The sequence below is a fragment of the Procambarus clarkii genome, chromosome 12, assembly GCF_040958095.1.
Source record: "Procambarus clarkii isolate CNS0578487 chromosome 12, FALCON_Pclarkii_2.0, whole genome shotgun sequence".
Taxonomy (NCBI): Eukaryota; Metazoa; Arthropoda; class Malacostraca; order Decapoda; family Cambaridae; genus Procambarus; species Procambarus clarkii.
The window spans coordinates 12,676,109-12,701,841 of NC_091161.1; the positions used below are offsets into that span (position 1 = coordinate 12,676,109).

General features: G+C 46.9%; 1 protein-coding gene across 9 annotated transcripts in view; it reads left to right on the forward strand.

The window, feature by feature from the left end:
• Window positions 1-25,733, forward strand: part of LOC123772905 (echinoderm microtubule-associated protein-like 2) — a 116,199-nt gene that overhangs the window by 46,274 nt on the left and 44,192 nt on the right. For 6 of the 9 annotated variants that reach the window (XM_069323271.1, XM_069323272.1, XM_069323274.1 and 3 more), the window contains exons 2-4: window positions 3,941-4,093; window positions 6,507-6,666; window positions 9,960-10,259. In XM_069323271.1, coding sequence (XP_069179372.1) covers window positions 3,941-4,093; window positions 6,507-6,666; window positions 9,960-10,259 — 613 coding nt within the window. The remainder of the gene's footprint in view (window positions 1-3,940; window positions 4,094-6,506; window positions 6,667-9,959; window positions 10,260-25,733) is intronic. The other 3 variants (XM_069323275.1, XM_069323276.1, XM_069323277.1) reach the window with 1 other exon arrangement.

Consider the following 25,733-nt stretch of genomic DNA (forward strand, 5'->3'; position numbering starts at 1 on the left):
TGATTCATTATCCCGTATCCCCTCTTGTTTACCTTCCTACGAGCCTAAAATATCCCCGAGGGAGAGCCAAAATCGCCCTCGTTAATTCCTCGTATGTATTAATCCGTGTACGAATCGCCTCTTGATTTAGCGTATTTAATTCGCTCAATACACAAAGGTGGAATTTAATAATCACTACAGCGAGATTTTCTTTTTTATTTTGCAAAGATATTAAAATGTGATTTGAGATGTTGACCTTCCAACGGACCTAAAAATATCCGCAGACTGGTGAATGCACGCCAAGCCCTTCCCTGCCTGCGGTGAGACACCCTATATCCCGGTAATTGGGAGCCCTATATCTCCATATATATCCTGGTAATTGTGAGCCCTATATCTCCTTATATATCCTGGTAATTGTGAGCCCTATATCTCCCTATATCCCGGTATTTCTTAGCCCTGTATCCCGGTATTTCTTAGCCCTGTACCTGCTTGATGGGGTTCTGGGAGTTCTTCTACTGCCCAAGCCCGGCCCGAGGCCAGGCTTGACTTGTGAGAGTTTGGTCCACCAGGCTGGTGCTTGGAGCGGCCCACAGGCCCACATATACCCACCACAGCCCGGCACAAGGCCAGGCTTGACTTGTGAGAGTTTGGTCCACCAGGCTGTTGCTTGGAGCGGCCCACAGGCCCACATATACCCACCACAGCCCGGCCCAAGGCCAGGCTTGACTTGTGAGAGTTTGGTCCACCAGGCTGTTGCTTGGAGCGACCCGCAGGCCCACATATACCCACCACAGCCCGGCCCAAGGCCAGGCTTGACTTGTGAGAGTTTGGTCCACCAGGCTGTTGCTTGGAGCGACCCGCAGGCCCACATACCCACCACAGCCCGGCCCGAGGCCAGGCTTGACTTGTGAGAGTTTGGTCCACCAGGCTGTTGCTTGGAGCGGCCCGCAGGCCCACATATACCCACCACAGCCCGGCCCGAGGCCAGGCTTGACTTGCGAGAGTTTGGTCCACCAGGCTGTTGCTTGGAGCGGCCCGCAGGCCCACATATACCCACCACAGCCCGGCCCGAGGCCAGGCTTGACTTGCGAGAGTTTGGTCCACCAGGCTGTTGCTTGCAGCGGCCCGCAGGCCCACATACCCACCACAGCCCGGCCCGAGGCCAGGCTTGACTTGTGAGAGTTTGGTCCACCAGGCTGTTGCTTGGACAGGCTTCAGATGAGCTGATATTCGACAACAGTTCTGCTTGCACAGAGAGAGAGAGAGAGAGAGAGAGAGAGAGAGAGAGAGAGAGAGAGAGAGAGAGAGAGAGAGAGAGAGAGAGAGAGAGAGTCGCGTGCCCAAAAGGTACTAGTGGACCTTAACAACCCAGATCAGCATAATTTCCTGAGCTTGGACCGTCGACATATATTCCCTGGCTCCTATATGTCAGACGCCCCCCGTGGCAGAGTGGGCTTGGGGGTGAAACATGTCGTCCAGCCCCTACCTGGGGTGCCTCCAAGGCTCGGACACCTGTGTGTGTGTGTTCATCTAGTTGTGCTTGCAGGGGTTGAGCTCTGGCTCTTTGGTCCCGCCTCTCAACTGTCAATCAACTGGTGTACAGATTCCTGAGCCTATTGGGCTCTATCATATCTACACTTGAAACTGTGTATGGAGTCAGCCTTCTCCTCATTACTGCCTAATGCATGCATGTGTGTGTGTGTGTGTGTGTGTGTGTGTGTGTGTGTGTGTGTGTGTGTGTGTGTGTGTGTGTGTGTGTGTGTGTGTGTGTGTGTGTGGTCACATGTGTGGGTTATTAGTTAACTGTCTTGCCCAAATGCTTGAATGATAGGTACTCTCTCTCAGAGTACCTATTGCACCTCTGCTTTTCAAAGGGGGTATTCTGCACATCCTACCACACCCACCCCTCCCACTACCACCACAACCACCACAACCACCCCACAACCACCTCACCACTACCCCAATATGAACACTGAAAATGAAGCTTATCAAACGCACATATAGTGAAGGAGACATATTAGGAAGAGGTTGGTGCCAAGCCGCCCCACGGGACGCCCCCACCAGTCTCCACTGGTACTGGCTCTGCTTAAACCGGGTCTCAGAGGCCCCGGTCTGCCTGTATTTGGATGTGTGTCCTACCGGGACTTGTATCTGGTCTAGGAGTCTGTGATGTACCGGGTCCCCCCGTGTGCCTGTACTGGAATATATGTTGTACTGGGATCCCACAAATACCGGGGTTTCAAGTGGGTTCTGGTTATGTTAGTCCTTTGTAGTCGTGTTGTGTTTAGTGATCCAAGCAACAGCCTGGTGGACCAAACTCTCACAAGTCAAGCCTGGCCTCGGGCCGGGCTGTGGTGGGTATGTGGGCCTGCGGGCCGCTCCAAGCAACAGCCTGGTGGACCAAACTCTCACAAGTCAAGCCTGGCCTCGGGCCGGGCTGTGGTGGGTATGTGGGCCTGCGGGCCGCTCCAAGCAACAGCCTGGTGGACCAAACTCTCACAAGTCAAGCCTGGCCTCGGGCCGGGCTGTGGTGGGTATGTGGGCCTGCGGGCCGCTCCAAGCAACAGCCTGGTGGACCAAACTCTCACAAGTCAAGCCTGGCCTCGGGCCGGGCTGTGGTGGGTATGTGGGCCTGCGGGCCGCTCCAAGCAACAGCCTGGTGGACCAAACTCTCACAAGTCAAACCTGGCCTCGGGCCGGACTGTGGTGGGTATGTGGGCCTGCGGGCCGCTCCAAGCAACAGCCTGGTGGACCAAACTCTCACAAGTCAAGCCTGGCCTCGGGCAGGGCTTGGGCAGTAGAACAACTCCCAGAACCCCATCAAGCAGGTACGGGTGCCAAGTTCTGCTTGCGAACCTTGAGAGTATTGGCCTTATACATAACAGTACGAACAGCTGCAAGCAACAGCCTACTGGACCAAGTTATCACAAGTCGAGCCTGGCCTCAGACCGGACTCGGGAAGTACTAGATTATAAAATGAACTTGTATCTCATCTAAGGTTTTACAACCCTATTAATGTAATTTTTTTGTTTAATTACAGTCATTGTACTAAATGAATAAAGACTTTTCCACCAATATTTCTAGTCTCAATTGAAAATTGTTTAGTGGCCATTGAGCAAGAGAAAAAGAGATGTGGTAAAGACTGTGTTAAGAGATAAAGACTAGCAGATGGTGGGGGGCCAGCAGTTGTGATGGGCAGGGGGGTAGGGGGCATAAGATGATGGCTATGCCTCTTAGTATTCCACGGGGCATAGATGGAGGCAGCGACGCGCCCCCAACCCGTGCCCAACGGACCTGAGGTCAGCCGGGGGTATGATGCCCCCCCACCGCTACACAAGAGGGTGGGGGGCACATCCCCGCCACACAAGAGGGTGGGGGGCGCCTCCCCGCCACACAAGAGGGTGGGGGGCACCTCCCCGCCACACAAGAGGGTGGGGGGCGCCTCCCCCTCTTCAGCCACCATCGTCCGGGTATTCCACGCTTGGAGTGAGTAAATATCTTTGGGAAGACACTATTTTTTTAGAGGTGTGTGTGTCTAGATTGGGCACTGCACCTTCTCTATCACTGCCAGCACTGTATCCGGCCAGCACCATCACTATCCATCCAGAGCACCGCTGTCATACCTAACGTCTCTACTATCACTATCTTCACTATCCCCCTCTACCACCATCGGCTGCGACCCACACCCCAAAAATAATAATAACCACAATATTTTACATATAACGCATGCAAATATTAAAACTATTCCCCAGTAGATTCACTATATATGTAGTTTATAAACCCACTAATTACTCACAACGTTCATATTACATATCAATTTTAATTAGGACATACAAATATATATATATAATCAGATATTCAAGTCATTTAACGTTTAGTTTAGTTTAGCATGAAATCGTCGAAAAGAAAATGACATTTATTGTTGAGTCTATGTTGAAATATCCATTTTCTTTGATTGCAGATGAGATGATAGAAAATGAGAACCATAGTCTGCGGGACCGGATGGCAGACTTGGAAAAAAAGGTCCACGAGCAGACGGACGAAATCATGTGTCTTCGCTCTACCCTCGCTGACGTCCTAAGAAGACTAAGCACAGTCGAAGGCGCTGGAAGATGTACGTAGCTGCTCCTTGAGACCAGAGTGTTACTATAACAGCTCCTTGAGGCCAGAGTGTTCCTATAACAGCTCCTTGAGACCAGAATGTTACTATAACAGCTCCTTGAGGCCAGAGTGTTCCTATAACAGCTCCTTGAGACCAGAGTGTTCCTATAACAGCTCCTTGAGACCAGAGTGTTCCTATAACAGCTCCTTGAGACCAAGAGTGTTCCTATAACAGCTCCTTGAGACCAGAATGTTCCTATAACAGCTCCTTGAGACCAGAGTGTTCCTATAACAGCTCCTTGAGGCCAAGAGTGTTCCTATAACAGCTCCTTGAGACCAGAATGTTCCTATAACAGCTCCTTGAGACCAGAGTGTTCCTATAACAGCTCCTTGAGACCAGAGTGTTCCTATAACAGCTCCTTGAGGCCAGAATGTTCCTATAACAGCTCCTTGAGGCCAGAGTGTTCCTATAACAGCTCCTTGAGACCAGAGTGTTCCTATAACAGCTCCTTGAGACCAGAATGTTCCTATAACAGCTCCTTGAGGCCAGAGTGTTCCTATAACAGCTCCTTGAGACCAGAGTGTTCCTATAACAGCTCCTTGAGGCCAGAATGTTCCTATAACAGCTCCTTGAGGCCAGAGTGTTCCTATAACAGCTCCTTGAGGCCAAGAGTGTTCCTATAACAGCTCCTTGAGGCCAGAATGTTCCTATAACAGCTCCTTGAGGCCAGAGTGTTCCTATAACAGCTCCTTGAGGCCAAGAGTGTTCCTATAACAGCTCCTTGAGGCCAGAGTGTTCCTATAACAGCTCCTTGAGACCAGAGTGTTCCTATAACAGCTCCTTGAGGCCAGAGTGTTCCTATAACAGCTCCTTGAGGCCAAGAGTGTTCCTATAACAGCTCCTTGAGGCCAGAATGTTCCTATAACAGCTCCTTGAGGCCAGAGTGTTCCTATAACAGCTCCTTGAGACCAGAGTGTTCCTATAACAGCTCCTTGAGGCCAGAATGTTCCTATAACAGCTTGAGACCAGAGTGTTCCTATAACAGCTCCTTGAGGCCAGAGTGTTACTATAACAGCTCCTTGAGACCAGAATGTTCCTATAACAGCTCCTTGAGACCAGAATGTTCCTATAACAGCTCCTTGAGGCCAGAATGTTCCTATAACAGCTCCTTGAGGCCAGAGTGTTCCTATAACAGCTCCTTGAGGCCAGAATGTTCCTATAACAGCTCCTTGAGGCCAGAATGTTCCTATAACAGCTCCTTGAGGCCAGAATGTTCCTATAACAGCTCCTTGTTTTGATAATTACGTCATGACAGCCTTTCTATTCTATATATTTATGTAAATCATGAAATATAAACACGTGATTAAAAATGTGACAGTGTCAGACCACGGAGGAAAATTGAATCAGGAATTTCCTTAAGTACTTTCGTATATTAATACATCTTCAGAAGGAGTCTGATGATGTATTTAATATACGAAAGTACTTAAGGAAATTCCTGTTTCAATTTTCCTCCGTGGTCTGACACTGTCATATTATATATATATATATATATATATATATATATATATATATATATATATATATATATATATATATATATATATATATATATATATATAGAATATCATAATATGTAGAATTATATGTATTATGTATCAATTAACACTTTCTAATGTATACTTCATTTAATTGATAACGAAATGTTCACATTTAATATTTACAATATTATACATCTTTTATATTAATTAAATTAATAATAATTCATTGTGTCGAGGGGACAGGAAGCCAGAGGGTATTCATACACGGTAGACTTACCCCCCCCCCCCCCTCCCTTGCATAAGGGTGATAGGAAATGTTCCCAACTCTGTCTCGGCCGGGACTCGAACTCGGAATTCTTGATTGATGGTTAGAAAGGCAGGGCCCAAGAGCTAGAAGCTGGGTCCCGCAAGACATACAAATAGCGGATACAGGCAAGAGAGAGAGAGAGAGAGAGAGAGAGAGAGAGAGAGAGAGAGAGAGAGAGAGAGAGAGAGAGAGAGAGAGAGAGAGCCAGAGAGAGGGAGAGAGAGAGAGAGAGACAGAAAGAGAGAGAGCCAGAGAGAAAGAGAGAGAGAGAGAGAGAGAGAGAGAGAGAGAGAGAGAGAGAGAGAGAGAGAGAGAAAGAGAAAGAGATAGGGAAAGAGAGAGACAGAGAGAGACAGAGAGAGAGAGACAGAGAGAGAGAGAGAGAGAGAGAGAGAGAGAGAGAGAGAGAGAGAGACAGACAGACAGACAGAGAGAGAGCCCTAAGACCAGTCACAGCCCCGCTCCTGTGCCGGATAAGTCCACTACGGGCTCACCATAACCCGTGCTACTTGCCCCATTTTGATCCCGAGAACCTCCATCTCACCCACCAATGACTCTGACGATGTTACGGCACCTACAGTGACCACGACGAGGGAGGGACCAGGCCGGGCCACCCCTACCAAGGACCAAGGAGGTCGTGGACGCCATCACAACCACGACAACCGCGAAGTCTTCAAGCGTGTCGCCTCCTCCTCGTCCTCCAATATCCCCGGAAGGTCCGTCTCCACCTCCCACATCAGGTCAGTCTTACAAGGTGAAGCCCTGTGGAATAGGTGTAGCTTGTCAAGGGGGATATCTTGTAGAAGGGGAGATTAGGTGTAACTTATCAGGGGGAACATCTTGTAGAAGGGGAGATTAGGTGTAACTTATCAGGGGGAACATCTTGTAGAAGGGGGAGAATAGGTACATGTTTAACACGTTCTCGCACTTTTGTATAGTCAATATTGACTATACAAAAGTGCAATATGTGACATACATATTGTGCATATGACATACTTAAATAAGTGCATATGTGACATACTAATTTATTGTGAATATTTTAGTTTACCTTGAAAAGCTTCATAGAAAACACCGACCTTACCTAACCTTCTTAGTATGCAAAGATAAGCATCTTATTGCTTCATAATTACAATAATTACTTAACCTATACCTATAATAGGTTAGGTAATAATTGTAATTACGAAGCAATAAGATGCTTATCTTAACATACTAAGAAGGTTAGGTAAGGTCGGTGTTTTCTATGAAGCTTTTCAAGGTAAACTAAAATATTCACAATAAATTAGTATGTCACATATGCACTTATTTAATAAGTCAATATTGACTATACAAAAGTGCGAGAACGTGTTGACATGTTGTAGCCATTCTCCCCTTGATGTACCTTGATTAGTGGGATTGATTGATGAAGATTGAGCCACCCAAGAGGTGGCACGGGCATGAATAACCCGTAATGATTAGTGGGGTATAAAAGTACAATGAAAAAAATTCATTAATATATGGAGAATCTGATGAAGATTAAGCCACCCAAAAGGTGGCACGGGCATGAATAACCCGTAATAAGGAGAATCAACAAAGGTGTGTATATATAGGCATGGAATGGAGTTGTGTGTGTGTGTGTGTGTACGGGAGACATCTCCCGTCACGCAGGGTGCAGTAGCACCTCCACAGATCTCCACAGATGGCTCAAAAGGGCCACCACTTACGGGCTATTCATGCCCGTGCCACCTTTTTGGGTGGCTTAATCTTCATCAATCAATCTTGTGTGTGTGTGTGTGTTTGGGAAGCCATTGCTCTCTATAGAGGGGATAACTCATTATTTTTTCCATATTTTCGTCCTGATACATTGATGAGGTGAGTTAATATAGGGGATAGAGAGGAGCCTTGATGATAGGAATGAGCAATTTCACACTAACGTGATGCATCAAATGAACAAATCCACAAGGGCCGTGACGAGGATTCGAACCTGCGTCCGGGAGCATCCCAGACGCTGCCTTAATCGACTGAGCTACGACAGGGTTAAAAAAAAAGAGAGTTGAAACCGAAGTTCTACTGAACTTCAATTTAGATTTATCTACTGGATGAGTAGTAGAATTTATCTACTGGATGAGACGATTAATCTACAAATCTACTTAGATTTAGACTCAGTCAATTAAGGCAGTTGATGGGTATGCTCCCGGACGCAGGTTCGAATCCTCGTCACGGCCCTTGTCGATTTGTTCTTAATGAGCAATTTGTTGTTTTTCGTGAACTAATCGTGTTAGAAAGCCTTATATATCCATGCATTACTGTCTCTGACTGCTGCTATAGCATGTTCAATAAATTAATAACTTTTCTTCCCAGTGATAGTTTAGTTTGCATTGCTGGAAGAAACCCCAACAATATATATATATATATATTTCTAAACTGTAGCTTTAGAATTAGAGTTTTACATTTATTTTGCAAAGCTCTAAAAGCAAATATTACTGCAGCTCTAAGTGTAATGCATTCATATAATTTAATGCTTGAATCATTTGCAAACTTATTGTTTTTTTAATTTTTAAGCTTCCAGCTCATCCATACTTGACCAAAAGTGACCTCGTCCATGTATAAGTGACCTCGTCCATGTATAAGTGACCTCGTCCATGTATAAGTGACCTCGTCCATGTATACCTAAAGAATATGCTGGTCTCCCTTGAATCGGCAGTGCCCATTCTCTAGCATTTTCCCCATTTTCTCTTGGTTTCAGCTCAAACTCTCCTATTTTATGAGAATTTCTCTTCAGGCGACACGATACGTATAGTGAATATGAGTTCAAACTTTATGTAATAAGCATTAATTTCATTTATCCTATTGAGCGTAAATACTACAATATCTTATATTTCAATTAGTTTCACCCGGTTACAAATATTTTTGGAACAGATCCATATATTATTTTGCTTTGACTTATAATAAACAATTCTTGTGTTTATATTTGTATCTGAGGAAGCCACGTAGGGCTTCCAGTCACTCTATTGGCCACAGTCTGGGCTGGAACCTGAGGTAGTGGGGGAGGGGGTGTTGAGTGTGTGTGGGTGTGTGTGGGAGTGTTGTTTGTGTGTGTGTGTGGGAGTGTGTTGTTTGTGTGTGTGTGGGAGTGTTGTTTGTGTGTGTGTGGGTGTGTGTGGGAGTGTGTTCTTTGTGTGTGTGTGTGGGTGTGTGTGGGAGTGTTCTTTGTGTGTGTGGGTGTGTGTGGGAGTGTTCTTTGTGTGTGGGTGTGTGTGGGAGTGTTGTTTGTGTGTGTGGGAGTGTGTTCTTTGTGTGTGTGTGTGGGTGTGTGTGGGAGTGTGTTCTTTGTGTGTGTGTGTGGGTGTGTGTGGGAGTGTGTTCTTTGTGTGTGTGTGTGGGTGTGTGTGGGAGTGTTCTTTGTGTGTGTGGGTGTGGGTGGGAGTGTTCTTTGTGTGTGTGGGATTGTGGGAGTGTTCTTTGTGTGTGTGGGATTGTGGGAGTGTGTTCTTTGTGTGTGTGGGATTGTGGGAGTGTTCTTTGTGTGTGTGGGTGTGTGACTGGGAGAGTGTAAGAGAGCGTGGGAGAGTGTAAGAGAGCGTGGGAGAGTGTAAGAGAGCGTGGGAGAGTGTAAGAGAGCGTGGGAGAGTGTAAGAGAGCGTGGGAGAGTGTAAGAGAGCGTGGGAGAGTGTAAGAGAGCGTGGGAGAGTGTAAGAGAGCGTGAGAGAGTGTAAGAGAGCGTGGGAGAGTGTAAGAGAGCGTGGGAGAGTGTAAGAGAGCGTGAGAGAGTGTAAGAGAGCGTGGGAGAGTGTGAGAGAGTGTAAGAGAGCGTGGGAGAGTGTAAGAGAGCGTGGGAGAGTGTAAGAGAGCGTTGGAGAGTGTGAGAGAGTGTAAGAGAGCGTGGGAGAGTGTAAGAGAGCGTGTAAGAGAGAGACAGAGAGACACAGAGAGAGAGAGACAGAGAGACACAGAGAGAGAGACACAGAGAGAGAGAGACAGGTAAAGGGGGGTTATAAACACCGGGGGGGCGTATATATGCACGGGCCGTTCCTGATCTCCGACCTCTTACCACCAGGAGAGGAACACACTACCAATCCACGTCCAGCCTGTATTCTGATGGTCACAGCTCCTCCTCCGTTAGTCCCGCGCCCTCCCCATCCCCAACCCAAGCCCAAACCCACGCCCCCACCCCCCACGCCCTCACCACCCACGCCCAATACGTCAGGCACACGCCCACATCCCCCTATACGTCCCCCATGCGCACGGCTCAAGTCGGGGCGCTGAGCAAGAGATGGGCGTCAACCAGTGACTTCGCTACGCCCAATCGTGTCACTCACGCCCATTTTCCCACGCCCACTAACTCGCAGCTTACCAGGTAGGTGCCTAATGGCTCCCCCGCCCTCTGTTGCTTCTCTGCGATACTTGCATCAGCATTTTTCTATTAGCATGAATAGCCTTCTGTGACCTTAGAGTCTCTTGTGTTGTATATTGTTATAAGTTGTAGACTTTAATTGGCTCTTGATTGTTAATATATATATATATATAATTTTTTAATGTTGAAGTGTATATTTTGTTTTTTTATTTAATAAGTTAATAATGGTTTGTTTTGTATGGTTTAACAGACAGATGGTAATTTTGTTACCCCTTCTTGTTTGCTGGTGTGTGTGTGTCTGTGTGTGTGTGTGTGTGTGTGTGTGTGTGTATGTGTGTGTGTGTGTGTGTGTGTGTGTCTGTGTGTGTACTCACCTAATTGTGCTTGCGGGGGTTGAGCTCTGGCTCTTTGGTCCCGCCTCTCAACCGTCAATCAACAGGTAGGATCCCTGTGTGTGTGTGTGTGTGTGTGTGTGTGTGTGTGTGTGTGTATGTGTGTGTGTGTGTGTGTGTGTGTCTGTGTGTGTACTCACCTAATTGTGCTTGCGGGGGTTGAGCTCTGGCTCTTTGGTCCCGCCTCTCAACCGTCAATCAACAGGTAGGATCCCTGTGTGTGTGTGTGTGTGTGTGTGTGTGTGTGTGTGTATGTGTGTGTGTGTGTGTGTGTGTGTGTCTGTGTGTGTACTCACCTAATTGTGCTTGCGGGGGTTGAGCTCTGGCTCTTTGGTCCTGCCTCTCAACCGTCAATCAACAGGTAGGATCCCTGTGTGTGTGTGTGTGTGTGTGTGTGTGTGTGTGTGTGTGTGTGTGTGTGTGTGTGTCTGTCTGTCTGTCTGTCTATCTAGGTTAACAGTCTGATTATTGCATCTCATCTCTTAGAATCGACAACAAGATGGATTCTATATGTGGTCATTCATGTAATTACCACAGCAAAAAATCTTATAATACTGATGCCGGGTGAGAGGATAGAACCTTTTGGAGTTGGTTCAGGCTGTTGCCTTTGTTATATTGGGATTTAGGCCTGAAACCGGTTTCTTAGGCCTCGGGACAGGATGCCACAAACCGGTTTGTTTATTTAGCAGTCATGTTTGTGAAAGGTGTATATGTGAATTGTATTTCCCAAAGGTGTTTTCCCCTGGTTGTGTATGACAGCTTAGTTTAAACATGTGTTATCTAGCTGAATGTGATACTTGGTTATATGCGTGTGATAGGAGGTTAAATATATACGACCTGGTTGAATGTTTTAGGCCTGGTTAAATGTTTTAGGCCTGGTTAAATGTGGTAATTAAATATACTAGACTTGGTTAAATATGGGATATCTTTCCCCGTATGAGTCCAGACTTAATATATGATACCTGGCTTAGTATCTCATACCTGGTTAAATCAGTGATGCCGGGATAAAGAGCATCACTATGGGCAGAATATTAAAGTATTGTAAGTGGAGAATAAGTGCCAATAAAGTGACAGAAAGTCCAAACACACACAAGTTGGCAGGAAAGTGGCAATATTGTTAGGTCTTGGACACTTACCAAGTCCTGACCTGCATTAACCCATTTTATTAACCCATATTAACCCTTAAACCGCGCAATACATATATAGATGATGAGACTAACTTTACCTAAACCGCGCAATACATATATAGATGATAAAGTTCAAGTTCAAGTATGTTTATTGAGATAAAGAAATACATCTCAAAAGGATAGAGTAGCTTAGGCTATTTCTACCCCTCTTTTTGGGGGCCTGTCCGGGAGATGAACCCATATATAGATGATGGGAGTCACTTTACTTAAACCGCGCAATACATATATAGATGATTGAGGGTCCAGCGCATGATTTTAAGGTATTGTACATTATATTTTGTGGACTGTACTATTCATGACTCAAATTTGTTTATTCACAATAAATAGAACACAAAAGATGCTCGGAAACGCACTGGAAAATGTTATTAAAAATAGCCTAAATGTAGTAGCTACACTGTTACACGTGGCAGTGTTTTGCAGTGTGAATGAACTGTGGCTTGTAAAGCGCATCCATTAGACAGGACGTCTGCGTGTCTATGCGTCAAGGTCATGAGTCCTCTTACAAAGAACGTCGCTTTTCGCTCATATGCGTTAGTAAGTCTAAAAATGGTTGTACAGGAAAATGGAAGCGGCTGACGAAAGCGACGTACTGTCCCGTTTTCTGTTTTGGGTCCTCTGGTAGATTAGGGTAGACCACTTTAAATTGACCGCTTTCTTGACGTTTTGAAAAACCTTAGGAGAACAGGCTGCATGATTGTCAGGGAATCCCAGTGTGCTCCGTCTGGCTGGCTGGCTGCTGCCAGCCAGTCTAGCCTAGTTCCTCCTGTGTGCTGTCATCATTGTCTGTCACTACGGAAGACTGAGCTCAGCAGCCTTGTTCTGCTGTCAGTGACTCCACCCACAACACGCAGACTTCGTTCTTACGACACGCAGCCATTGCAAAAGTTCAGTGGAAAGATTGCACTACAATGCCATCTGTCTCAATTAGCTGGGGGATGAAAAACCCCCCATTCACGAGACTTATAATACCAAAAGGTTTCTATAAAACCTTGAAACTCACACAGCATAGCGACATACAGCAAGCTTATTATTCTCACAGCTGGAGCATAAGCTGAATTTTTGTCTTGTGTGGTAATTCTTCTCCGGAATAGGGGCCAGGTTCATGAAGCAGTTACGCAAGCACTTACTACCCTGGGGCCAGATTCACGAAGCAGTTACGCAAGCACTTACGACCCTGGGGCCAGATTCATGAAGCAGTTACGCAAGCACTTACTACCCTGGGGCCAGATTCACGAAGCAGTTACGCAAGCACTTACGAACCTGCCCATCTTTTCTCAATCTTTGGCGGCTTTGTTTACAATTATTAAACAGTTAATGAGCTCCGAAGCACCAGGAGGCTGTTTATAACAATAACAGCTGATTGGCAAGTTTTCATGCTTGTAAACTCTTTAATAAATGTAACCAAAGCCGTCAAAGATTGAGGAAAGATGGACAGGTTCGTAAGTGCTTACGTAACTGCTTCGTGAATCTGGCCCCAGATTCATAAGTGCTTACGTAACTGCTTCGTGAATCTAGCCCCCAGGTTCGTAAGTCCTTGCGTAACTGCTTCGTGAATCTAGCCCCCAGGTTCGTAAGTGCTTGTGTAACTGCTTCGTGAATCTGGCCCCAGGTTCGCAAGTGCTTGCGTAACTGCTTCATGAATCTAGCCCCCAGGTTCGTAAGTGCTTGCGTAACTGCTTCGTGAATCTAGCCCCAGGTTCGTAAGTGCTTGTGTAACTGCTTCGTGAATCAGGCCCCTGATTCCCTTGAAATTTTGTTTGCAACAATGGCCGCCAGGGGCGCGGCTCTCCTTACAAGTGAAATAATGAAATTGTAAAACCTAATTGTATATTTTTCGATTTGTTTACAAACACTCAGTTGTTTATTTACCGTTGCACCAATAGGCTTTTGCAAGAGTTATTTGGAAGGAAAATAACTCGATGAATGTAACAAAAGTTTTACGAGTTACTTGATGTGTTAGAGAGAGCGAAGGGTGGTGGTGGTTATTTTGAGGTTATCTTGAGATGATTTCGGGGCTTTAGTGTCCCCGCGGCCCGGTCCTCGACCAGGCCTCCACCCCCAGGAAGCAGCCCGTGACAGCTGACTAACACCCAGGTACCTATTTTACTGCTAGGTAACAGGGGGGGGGGGGCATAGGCTGAAACTCTGGCCATTGTTTCTCGCCGGCGCCTGGGATCGGACCACAGGATCACGAGTCCAGCGTGCTGTCCGCTCGGCCGACCGGCTCCATGGGGGTGATAGTGGGAGACGGAGCGTAGTACCTCCCTCACCATCCACTGACTACATCACTATTTCCAGCAGATGGTGACCATGTGACTTCCCTTCCCCCCCCCTCCCCCCACACCACCTCTCTCTCCCACACACAACTGCTATGTCTGTTCCTGTACACACCTGGTATCTCTCCTCCTATCCTCCACACCTGGTATCTCTCCCCCTATCCTCCACACCTGGTATCTCTCCCCCTATCCTCCACACCTGGTATCTCTCCCCCTATCCTCCACACCTGGTATCTCTCCTCCCTCATCCTAAACACCTGGTATCTCTCCCCCTCATCCTACACACCTGGTATCTCTCCCCCTCATCCTACACACCTGGTATCTCTCCCCCCTATCCTACACACCTAGTATCACTCCCCCTATCCTCCACACCTGGTATCTCTCCCCCTATCCTCCACACCTGGTATCTCTCCCCCTATCCTCCACACCTGGTATCTATCCCCCTATCCTCCACACCTGGTATCTCTCCCCCTATCCTCCACACCTGGTATCTCTCCTCCCTCATCCTACACACCTGGTATCTCTCCCCCTCATCCTACACACCTGGTATCTCTCCCCCCTATCCTACACACCTGGTATCTCTCCCCCCTCATCCTACACACCTGGTATCTCTCCCTCCTCATCCTCCACACCTGATATCTCTCCCCCTCATCCTACACACCTGGTATCTCTCTCCTCTCATCCTCCACACCTGGTATCTCTCCTCCCTCATCCTACACACCTGGTATCTCTCCCCCTCATCCTACACACCTGGTATCTCTCCCCCCTATCCTCCACACCTGGTATCTCTCCCCCTATCCTCCACACCTGGTATCTCTCCCCCTATCCTCCACACCTGGTATCTCTCCTCCCTCATCCTAAACACCTGGTATCTCTCCCCCTCATCCTACACACCTGGTATCTCTCCCCCTCATCCTACACACCTGGTATCTCTCCCCCCTATCCTACACACCTGGTATCTCTCCCCCCTCATCCTACACACCTGGTATCTCTCCCTCCTCATCCTCCACACCTGATATCTCTCCCCCTCATCCTACACACCTGGTATCTCTCTCCTCTCATCCTCCACACCTGGTATCTCTCCTCCCTCATCCTACACACCTGGTATCTCTCCCCCTCATCCTACACACCTGGTATCTCTCCCCCCTATCCTACACACCTGGTATCTCTCCCCCCTCATCCTCCACACCTGGTATCTCTCCTCCCTCATCCTCCACACCTGGTATCTCTCCCCTCTCATCCTACACACCTGGTATCTCTCCCCCCTCATCCTCCACACCTGGTATCTCTCCCCCCTCATCCTCCACACCTGGTATCTCTCCCCCTCTCATCCTACACACCTGGTATCTCTCCCCCCTCATCCTCCACACCTGGCATCTCTCCTCCCTCATCCTCCACACCTGGTATCTCTCCCCCCTCATCCTCCACACCTGGTATCTCTCCCCCTCTCATCCTACACACCTGGTATCTCTCCCCCCTCATCCTACACACCTGGTATCTCTCCCCCCTCATCCTCCACACCTGGTATCTCTCCTCCCTCATCCTCCACACCTGGTATCTCTCCCCCCTCATCCTACACACCTGGTATCTCTCCCCCCTCATCCTACACACCTGGTATCTCTCCCCCCTCATCCTCCACACCTGTTATCTCTCCCCCTCTCATCCTACACACCTGGTATCTCTCCCCCCTCATCCTACACACCTGGTATCTCTCCCCCCTCATCCTACACACCTGGTATCTCTCCCCCCTCATCCTACACACCTGGTATCTCTCCCCCCTCATCCTCCACACCTGGTATCTCTCCCCCTCTCATCCTACACACCTGGTATCTCTCCCCCCTCATCCTACACACCTGGTATCTCTCCCCCCTCATCCTCCACACCTGGTATCTCTCCCCCCTCATCCTACACACCTGGTATCTCTCCCCCTCTCATCCTACACACCTGGTATCTCTCCCCCCTCATCCTACACACCTGGTATCTCTCCCCCCTCATCCTCCACACCTGGTATCTCTCCCCCCTCATCCTACACACCTGGTATCTCTCCCCCCTCATCCTACACACCTGGTATCTCTCCCCCCACATCCTCCACACCTGGTATCTCTCCCCCCTCATCCTACACACCTGGTATTCCCCTTCCACACCTGGTATGCCCTCTTCCACACATCTGGAATAGTGTGTGTGGAATTGCGAATATTTACACAGTTGGTGTAATTATTGTATTGGAAAATACAGAAATACAGAGACTAAAGGTTACAAATATTCTTGAATGATGTTGCAGTATACACCTGTGGTTGACATTTAACCACCTGCAGTCAGGTTGCAAGGTGAGCTGCCAAGGTAGAGAGCCGCGGGTATCAGGTGTACATATATCTTAAGCAGCCAGAGACCGCGGCTGGTTGATCTACATCTGAGAGCATCCCAGACGCTGCCTTAAATGGCTGAGCTACGACATTTTGTGTTGCTGGGGATAGTGTTTCAAGAGCCTTCAGGACACGCGTAGATTTCCTTTTGTTTATGTCTCGTCGTCTACTAAGTTCTTCAGTTAATATAGTCGTGTTGGCGTGATGATTAAGGCCCTGAGCCGCGAATGTTTCCCGCCTGGAGCCATGATTTGCTCAGGAGTCGTCCTGAGGCAAGTTAAGGGGCTACAGGGGTCGTGTCTGGCATTCTTGGTCGTGTTAAGGGGCTGCAGGGGTCGTGTTAAGGTGCTACAGGGGTCGTATTAAGGTGCTACAGGGGTCGTGTCAAGGGGACTAGAGAGACGGCGTCTGCCACTCATGGCAAGACAGGTTTAAGACTCACAGAGGTTGACGACTGGTGAACAAGGAAGCTTCCTCTCACCTACCCAGCGAGGTCACGCCAGGAATGACCTCACCACCAACACCAAACATGGCGTACAGACAGTTATTTTCTCAATATTTTCATCTGTGTTCCTTACATTAATATCTTCTGTGACTTCTGATACTTGGAGAGGACTCGTAGCATGAGCGAAGTGTCGCTAAGTACCAGCGGTATAGATCAAGAATGATCCTACAATCGACTTGAGAATGGTCCAAGACAGACCGAAACGTCGTCGTCCCTTCACTTTTTAGTGTGTGGTCTCACAATCGACTTGAGAATGGTCCAGGGCGGACCGAAACGTCGTCGTCCCTTCACTTTTTAGTGTGTGGTCTCACAATCGACTTGAGAATGGTCCAGGACGGACCGAAACGTCGTCGTCCCTTCACCTTCTAGTGTGTGGTCTCACAATCGACTTGAGAATGGTCCAGGACGGACCGAAACGTCGTCGTCCCTTCACCTTCTAGTGTGTGGTCTCACAATCGACTTGAGAATGGTCCAAGACGGACCGAAACGTCGTCGTCCCTTCACCTTCTAGTGTGTGGTCTGGTCAACATGGGAGAAAGTTAGGAGAGTTGATTGACCGAGGGATAACCAGCTCTGATAATCTTGACCAATATTTGTAACTTACACACACACAGTAGATATGATAGAGCCCAGTAGGCTCAAGAATCTGTACACCAGTTGATTGACAGTTGAGAGGCGGGACCAAAGAGCCAGAGCTCAACCCTCGCAAGCACAACTAGGTGAATACACATTCACACACACACACACACACACCAACACTCACACACACACACACCAACACACACACACACACACACCAACACACACACACAGAAGGTGGTGGAGGCCAAGACCGTCAGTAGTTTCAAAGCGTTATATGACAAAGAGTGCTGGGAAGACGGGACACCACGAGCGTAGCTCTCATCCTGTAACTACACTTAGGTAATTACAATATAATATGGGGGGGTTATAAATAGGAGCTGCCTCGTATGGGCCAATAGGCCTTCTGCAGGTACCTTCATTCGTATGTTTAATTAGATAATTACACCCACAGAGCTGATAAGGCGTGGCTTAGGAGCTAGCACTTGACCCTATCATTAATTAGATAATTACATCCACAGAGCTGATAAGGCGTGGCTTAGGAGCTAGCACTTGACCCTATCTTTAGGTGCATATACGCGCAAAGACTCACAACCATCTTAAGACCCCACTAATGGCGTAATGGAACACTAATCTACCATTAAAACAATATCTTATAATGTAATACAGGTATATGTAATACCAGTGATCAAATATAAATAATCACTTCTCCCGCCTTAACCTGGCGATCAGGGGTGCCTGACAGCTGAGTGGACAGCGCTTCATATTCGTAGTCCTGAGGACCCGGGTTCGATCCCCGGTGGAGGCGGAGACAAATGGGCAAAATGTTTCTTTCACCCTGATGCTCCCCTGTTTCCTAGCAGTAAATAGGTACCTGGGAGTTAAACAGCTGCTACGGGCTGCTTCCTGGGGGTGTAGGATTGGTCGAGGACCGGGCCGCGGGGACACTAAAGCCCCGAAATCATCTCAAGATAACCTCAAGATAACCTCAAGATAACCTCCTAATACCCAAGCAGGAGACTTGTCACGCATAACACTGTAGGGAAACTGAGTATCTTCTTGAGGTTATCTTGAGATGATTTCGGGGCTTTAGTGTCCCCGCGGCCCGGTCCTCGACCAGGCCTCCACCCCCAGGTAGCAGCCCGTGATAGCTGACTAACACCCAGGTACCTATTTTACTGCTAGGTAACAGGGGCATAGGGTGAAAGAAACTCTGCCCATTGTTTCTCGCCGGCGCCTGGGATCGAACCCAGGACCACAGGATCACAAGTCCAGCGTGCTGTCCGCTCGGCCGACCGGCTCGTATAAAGATAATTATTTGCGATTTCACCTCAACGTTGATGTGAGGGAGGTGGCGCCCCCTTCACTGTGCTGGCTCTTCTCCACGGTACAGTGAAGCCTTCACTGTTTCCTCAGACTGTGGCGCCTTTCACTGTTGCGTTCACGGTACACTGAGAGGTGTATCCTGCCTCTCGCTCTATATACACTGCTACCTGTACTGACTTAGTGTATATACACTGCAAGGTAAACTAAAATATTCACAATAAATTAGTATGTCACATATGCACTTATTAATAAGCCAATATTGACTATAAGCAAGTGAGAGAACGGGTTGATGTGAGAGATGGGTATAGGGTCCACTACCACCCACGGGATGGGTATGGGGGTTCACTACCATCCACAGGATGGGTATGGGGGTCCACTACCACCCACAGGATGGGTATGGGGGTTCACTACCATCCACAGGATGGGTATGGGGGTCCACTACCACCCACAGGATGGGTATGGGGGTTCACTACCATCCACAGGATGGGTATGGGGGTCCACTACCACCCACAGGATGGGTATGGGGTCCACTACCACCCACGGGAATACAAGAGAGAGAGAGAGAGAGAGAGAGAGAGAGAGAGAGAGAGAGAGAGAGAGAGAGAGAGAGAGAGAGAGAGAGAGAGAGAGAGAGAGAGAGAACGAGAATGAATCTCACAAAGATAGCCTCAAAACCCTTATGTATATATGTGAATTGGGTTGTTTGGGGACAATCTACATATGGCTACATGTCCGTCAGTGGTGTGTACATAATGCACATGTACATTAACAGGACAGTACACATGTGCATTACTTGAAGCACAGCGGATGTACATAGATAACTGCAGGAAACGTCTATCTGACGCAGCTGCGAGAGGCCTGACAGCTGAGTTGACAGCGCTCGGAATTCGTAGTCCTGTGGTCCGGGGATCGATCCCCGGGCGACGGTGGAAACAAATGGGCAGAGTTTCTCACACCTTGATGCCTCTGTTCACCTTGCAGTAAATATGTGTGTATGTGGGAGTTAGACAACTGTTGTGTGTGCCATCCTGTGACATGTCCAGTAGTTAGATACATAGAGTTGACCTATAGTATATAATGATACAGAAAATATGTCATTATACTATAAACAACTCAGGAATGGAAAGGCTGGGGTCCTAGAACTAAAACCTGTCTCGTGTAGGTGGCAGAAATAGGTGAAATTGAAATTGAAATTGAAATAAGTTTATTGAGGTAAAATACACACAAAGGGATGAGGTAGCTCAAGCTATTCTCACCCCGTTCAGTACATCGTGTTAATACATACATAGACACACATCACAAACAATAAACATATTACCAAACATTCTGAGAGATAAACATATACATTTCCTAATAGGTGAAATCATATATAGTACACGAGGAGGGACACTATGTATCTATATCCACCATCTAGATAAATGTTATTAAAAGAAGACTAAAACCAGGGCGCTAAAACAGAAGCGGGAAAAGAAACGTAGAAAAAGCAGGAAACCCCACCTCCATTTAAAACTTTGACGCAAATATAACAGTAACAAGGTTATCCCCAATAACTCAACTCAATTACTGTCTCACTATAGCCCCGTGATATATGGACAATTCATTATAAGGAGCTAAATGGAAATCTTGCCAGAAACTCTATGAGTGGCTTGAGGTATTATATGTACTGCCTCTTATCTTTAAATCAAAACAGAATGTACTGTAACTCTATGTATGTACTTTTCCTAAATAAATTATTATTATTATGTTGTGTTAATTTAGGGGCGAATTATTATTATTATTTTTATTAATATTATTATTATTATTAAATCTGAAATGTAAACAATAACAAAGAATGGCGCATGCGCAGTAACCCATTTGAGACAGACAACACCCACCTCCAGTCCTCAGTTGCCTCAGTGACTCGCTGGCCGCGTCCGGTGCTGGGTTGACGTGCTCCTATACGTTCACTCTCCCACACTAACCTCCCTCTCGCACACCCTTCCCTGCTTTAAAACCAACCCAAGACACGTTACAAACTTCCCACATCCGCACGGAAGTTTGTTAAATCGTTCCTAAGTGTTCCCGCGGGTAGTTTACTAGTGTTTTAAGCCAATAGAGTAAGTTACTCGGCAGCTGTGTGTCGTGAAACCCACACTCGAATCCCTCTCAGCCTCTATATTCAACATTAATTCATATATTTGTAAACATTTTAACTACATAATGTGATGAACAGTGAGCTCAAGAAGGCTTATATCTGTGCTGTCAATATCTGCAAACATTTCTTATGTTTTCCTTCAAGAACAAGGAAGGTTTCTGAGACTTTCTACTGAGACCTTGAGACTTTATAGTGACCTTTAACTCAACTAAGTTGAAATATATCGAGTGAAGGACGTTTATTTTGGTTAGGCTCTGAGAGCCTTGTATTAGGCACTGTTGCTGCCTGAGAGCCTTGTATTAGGCACTGTTGCTGCCTGAGAGCCTTGTATTAGGCACTGTTGCTGCCTGAGAGCCTTGTATTAGGCACTGTTGCTGCCTGAGAGCCTTGTATTAGGCACTGTTGCTGCCTGAGAGCCTTGTATTAGGCACTGTTGCTGTCTGAGAGCCTTGTATTAGGCACTGTTGCTGCCTGGCAGGTCCTGAGAGCTTTGTATTAGGCACTGTTGCTGCCTGAGAGCCTTGTATTAGGCACTGTTGCTGCCTGGCAGGTCCTGAGAGCCTTGTATTAGGCACTGTTGCTGCCTGAGAGCCTTGTATTAGGCACTGTTGCTGCCTGAGAGCCTTGTATTAGGCACTGTTGCTGCCTGAGAGCCTTGTATTAGGCACTGTTGCTGCCTGAGAGCCTTGTATTAGGCACTGTTGCTGCCTGAGAGCCTTGTATTAGGCACTGTTGCTGCCTGAGAGCCTTGTATTAGGCACTGTTGCTGCCTGAGAGCCTTGTATTAGGCACTGTTGCTGTCTGAGAGCCTTGTATTAGGCACTGTTGCTGCCTGGCAGGTCCTGAGAGCTTTGTATTAGGCACTGTTGCTGCCTGAGAGCCTTGTATTAGGCACTGTTGCTGCCTGAGAGCCTTGTATTAGGCACTGTTGCTGCCTGAGAGCCTTGTATTAGGCACTGTTGCTGCCTGAGAGCCTTGTATTAGGCACTGTTGCTGCCTGAGAGCCTTGTATTAGGCACTGTTGCTGCCTGAGAGCCTTGTATTAGGCACTGTTGCTGCCTGAGAGCCTTGTATTAGGCAATGTTGCTGTCTGAGAGCCTTGTATTAGGCACTGTTGCTGCCTGGCAGGTCCTGAGAGCTTTGTATTAGGCACTGTTGCTGCCTGAGAGCCTTGTATTAGGCACTGTTGCTGCCTGAGAGCCTTGTATTAGGCACTGTTGCTGCCTGAGAGCCTTGTATTAGGCACTGTTGCTGTCTGAGAGCCTTGTATTAGGCACTGTTGCTGCCTGAGAGCCTTGTATTAGGCACTGTTGCTGCCTGAGAGCCTTGTATTAGGCACTGTTGCTGCCTGAGAGCCTTGTATTAGGCACTGTTGCTGCCTGAGAGCCTTGTATTAGGCACTGTTGGTGTCTGAGAGTCTAGTATTAGGCACTGTTGCTGCCTGAGAGCCTTGTATTAGGCACTGTTGCTGCCTGAGAGCCTTGTATTAGGCACTGTTGCTGCCTGAGAGCCTTGTATTAGGCACTGTTGCTGCCTGAGAGCCTTGTATTAGGCACTGTTGCTGCCTGAGAGCCTTGTATTAGGCACTGTTGCTGCCTGAGAGCCTTGTATTAGGCACTGTTGCTGCCTGAGAGCCTTGTATTAGGCACTGTTGCTGCCTGAGAGCCTTGTATTAGGCACTGTTGCTGCCTGAGAGCCTTGTATTAGGCACTGTTGCTGCCTGAGAGCCTTGTATTAGGCACTGTTGCTGCCTGAGAGCCTTGTATTAGGCACTGTTGCTGCCTGGCAGGTCCTGAGAGCCTTGTATTAGGCACTGTTGCTGCCTGAGAGCCTTGTATTAGGCACTGTTGCTGCCTGAGAGCCTTGTATTAGGCACTGTTGCTGCCTGGCAGGTCCTGAGAGCTGCCTGGCGGGCCCTGAGAGCCTTGTAGTAGACACTGTTGCCTGCAGATAGTGACTGAAGAAACCCTGGTGCACGCACCATTAACCAGCCACAGGAAGAAGGGAAGCACCAACTGCCCCTTACACTCGCTGCCAATATACACACCTCGTGGACCACTTGAAGACTTACAATATGGCCAATTCCAGGTAAAGTAGAACCCTTGAGTAAGTAGCATTACTTACCCCTGAGTAAGTAGCATTATCTTGGCTTGTGTTAGTCCTTTCTTGTGCATTTGTGTGTGCTAGCTTCTCTGTCTGATTTTAGCAGCCTATCACTCCTATTGATCTGTTACACTGCTATTTCTCTGTTACTTTTTAACTTTCCTACATTTGTGTTTCACTCGCTCATCTGAAATAACAGTTGATTGTAATTCTGTCGATTTTTATCGTTGGGAAGTGTCGTGTAAGTCCCATTGTCGGGGACAGGATGACTATGTCTATATACTTTAGGCTTGTCTTGTGTACCAGTTTAAACCTTCAATGGCCTTATCGATGTGGGGGAAAGCATCTATTTAACCTCATACTGGGTACTATTATTTATTTTCAAGCAAGACAATATTTTGTTCAGTTACGCTTCTCATAATGACAACAGTTCCAGCTGTGTCCGGGTACAAGTGACAGGATGAACAATCCAGCGGGTTTTCTTCCTATTGGGGAGTGTTGTACATGCTGCTATGGCGGTGTGTCCACTCACAGGATGAGTGGCGCTGCCCAATACTGTCACTATGGCGGTGTGTCCACTCACAGGATGAGTGGCGCTGTCCAATACTGTCACTATGGCAGTGTGTCCACTCACAGGATGAGTGGCGCTGCCCAATACTGTCACTATGGCGGTGTGTCCACTCACAGGATGAGTGGCGCTGTCCAATACTGTCACTATGGCGGTGTGTCCACTCACAGGATGAGTGACGCTGCCCAATACTGTCACTATGGCGGTGTGTCCACTCACAGGATGAGTGGCGCTGCCCAATACTGTCACTATGGCGGTGTGTCCACTCACAGGATGAGTGGCGCTGCTCAATACTGTCACTATGGCGGTGTGTCCACTCACAGGATGAGTGACGCTGCCCAATACTGTCACTATGGCGGTGTGTCCACCATAGTGTGGTGTGTGTGTGTGTGTGTGTGTGTGTGTGTGTGTGTGTGTGTGTGTGTGTGTGTGTGGGTTGTCCTGTTTCAAGGGTAATGTATCAAGAGGGAGGGCAGTGGAGACTGTATATTTACATATTGATAAGACAATCTCAGAAGCTCTAGTCATCATAGTAGTATTCATTGACTGTTAAAAGGAAGAGCCTGTGAGCCATCTTTCCCTTTTAGAAGTTCCCCACGTCAAGAAAATGTCGTGCTAAAGTGCTCTACTTTAATCAACCAGAGGACCCAAAACAGAAAACGGGACAGTATGTCAATTTCGTGTTCCGCTATCTTGTACGACGATTTTTTGGCCTTGGAGTATACGTCTATATGCGTCGTACTATTTAGCGGACGGGTTAATGCCCAAATAGATCAACAAATAGATCAAATAGATTACCCTTTGACACAGGTAATAGTCTACCCTCTATTGGAATTTTTAAACGAGGCATTTTTAAAGAATATACATCACTAAGGATTTGTAGGCTGTTATAAAATTACCTTAATAAATTATTATTTATTAAATCACATTTGAAATACGGTAGTGGTGTATTAGTAAATAAACCATGTAATTTATATAAGGTGAGATTAACACTGTTTCTACCATAGAAAACGTACAGAATGTCAGCGAATGTAACATTGTTAAATTCCTCTCTCCTGTGGTAACCTAATGGAGGCGTGAGAGGCGTTTCCGGCTCTTTTTTTAACCCCACAAAATATAGCATAATGAGCCATCAGCTGTCTTTGATATATAACCCGTTGTTGTGGATATATAACCCGTTGTTGTGGATATATAACCCGTTGTTGTGGATATATAACCCGTTGTTGTGGATATATAATCCCTTGTTGTGGATATATAACCCGTTGTTGTGGATATATAACCCGTTGTTGTGGATATATAACCCGTTGTTGTGGATATATAACCCGTTGTTGTGGATATATAACCCGTTGTTGTGGATATATAACCCGTTGTTGTGGATATATAACCCGTTGTTGTGGATATATAACCCGTTGTTGCGGATATATAACCCTTTGTTGTGGATATATAACCCGTTGTTGTGGATATATAACCCGTTGTTGTGGATATATAACCCGTTGTTGTGGATATATAACCCGTTGTTGTGGATATATAACCCTTGTTGACAGCTGTTTTAACACTGATAAAGAGCTATACTGTTTTATGCTGTTAACACCCAACTTGCATTAATGATAACAAATAAGTCATTGGGGGGACAGGCGACCAATGTATATATTTCCCTGAATTTATATGAGAACCTGGTGATTTTTTGTTAAAGGTGGATTTAAAAAATCGATAAAATTTTGGCTTTTAAGTCTTTGTCGGGTAGGAGGTTCCACGGGTTTATAACCCAGTAGGTGAAAAAAAACATCTGTTCTTAAGCATCTCCTTAAGTCTTGAGTCTAGATTTGTATTTGTAATTTGTAAAGATAGGCCAGAGGCTCAATTTTGCCCCCCTAGCCTATCTTTGAAATGTACTTATGTATCACTTTATTGAAGTGATAGCTGGCTGTTTTGAACAGTTTTTGGGTATAAAAATATCAAATACGTTTCTTTCTGGTTTTAAGTTCTTATTTGATTCAGTTTGTTCTTTGGGTTAAAATTGTAGATTCATTTTGAGAAACTTTCG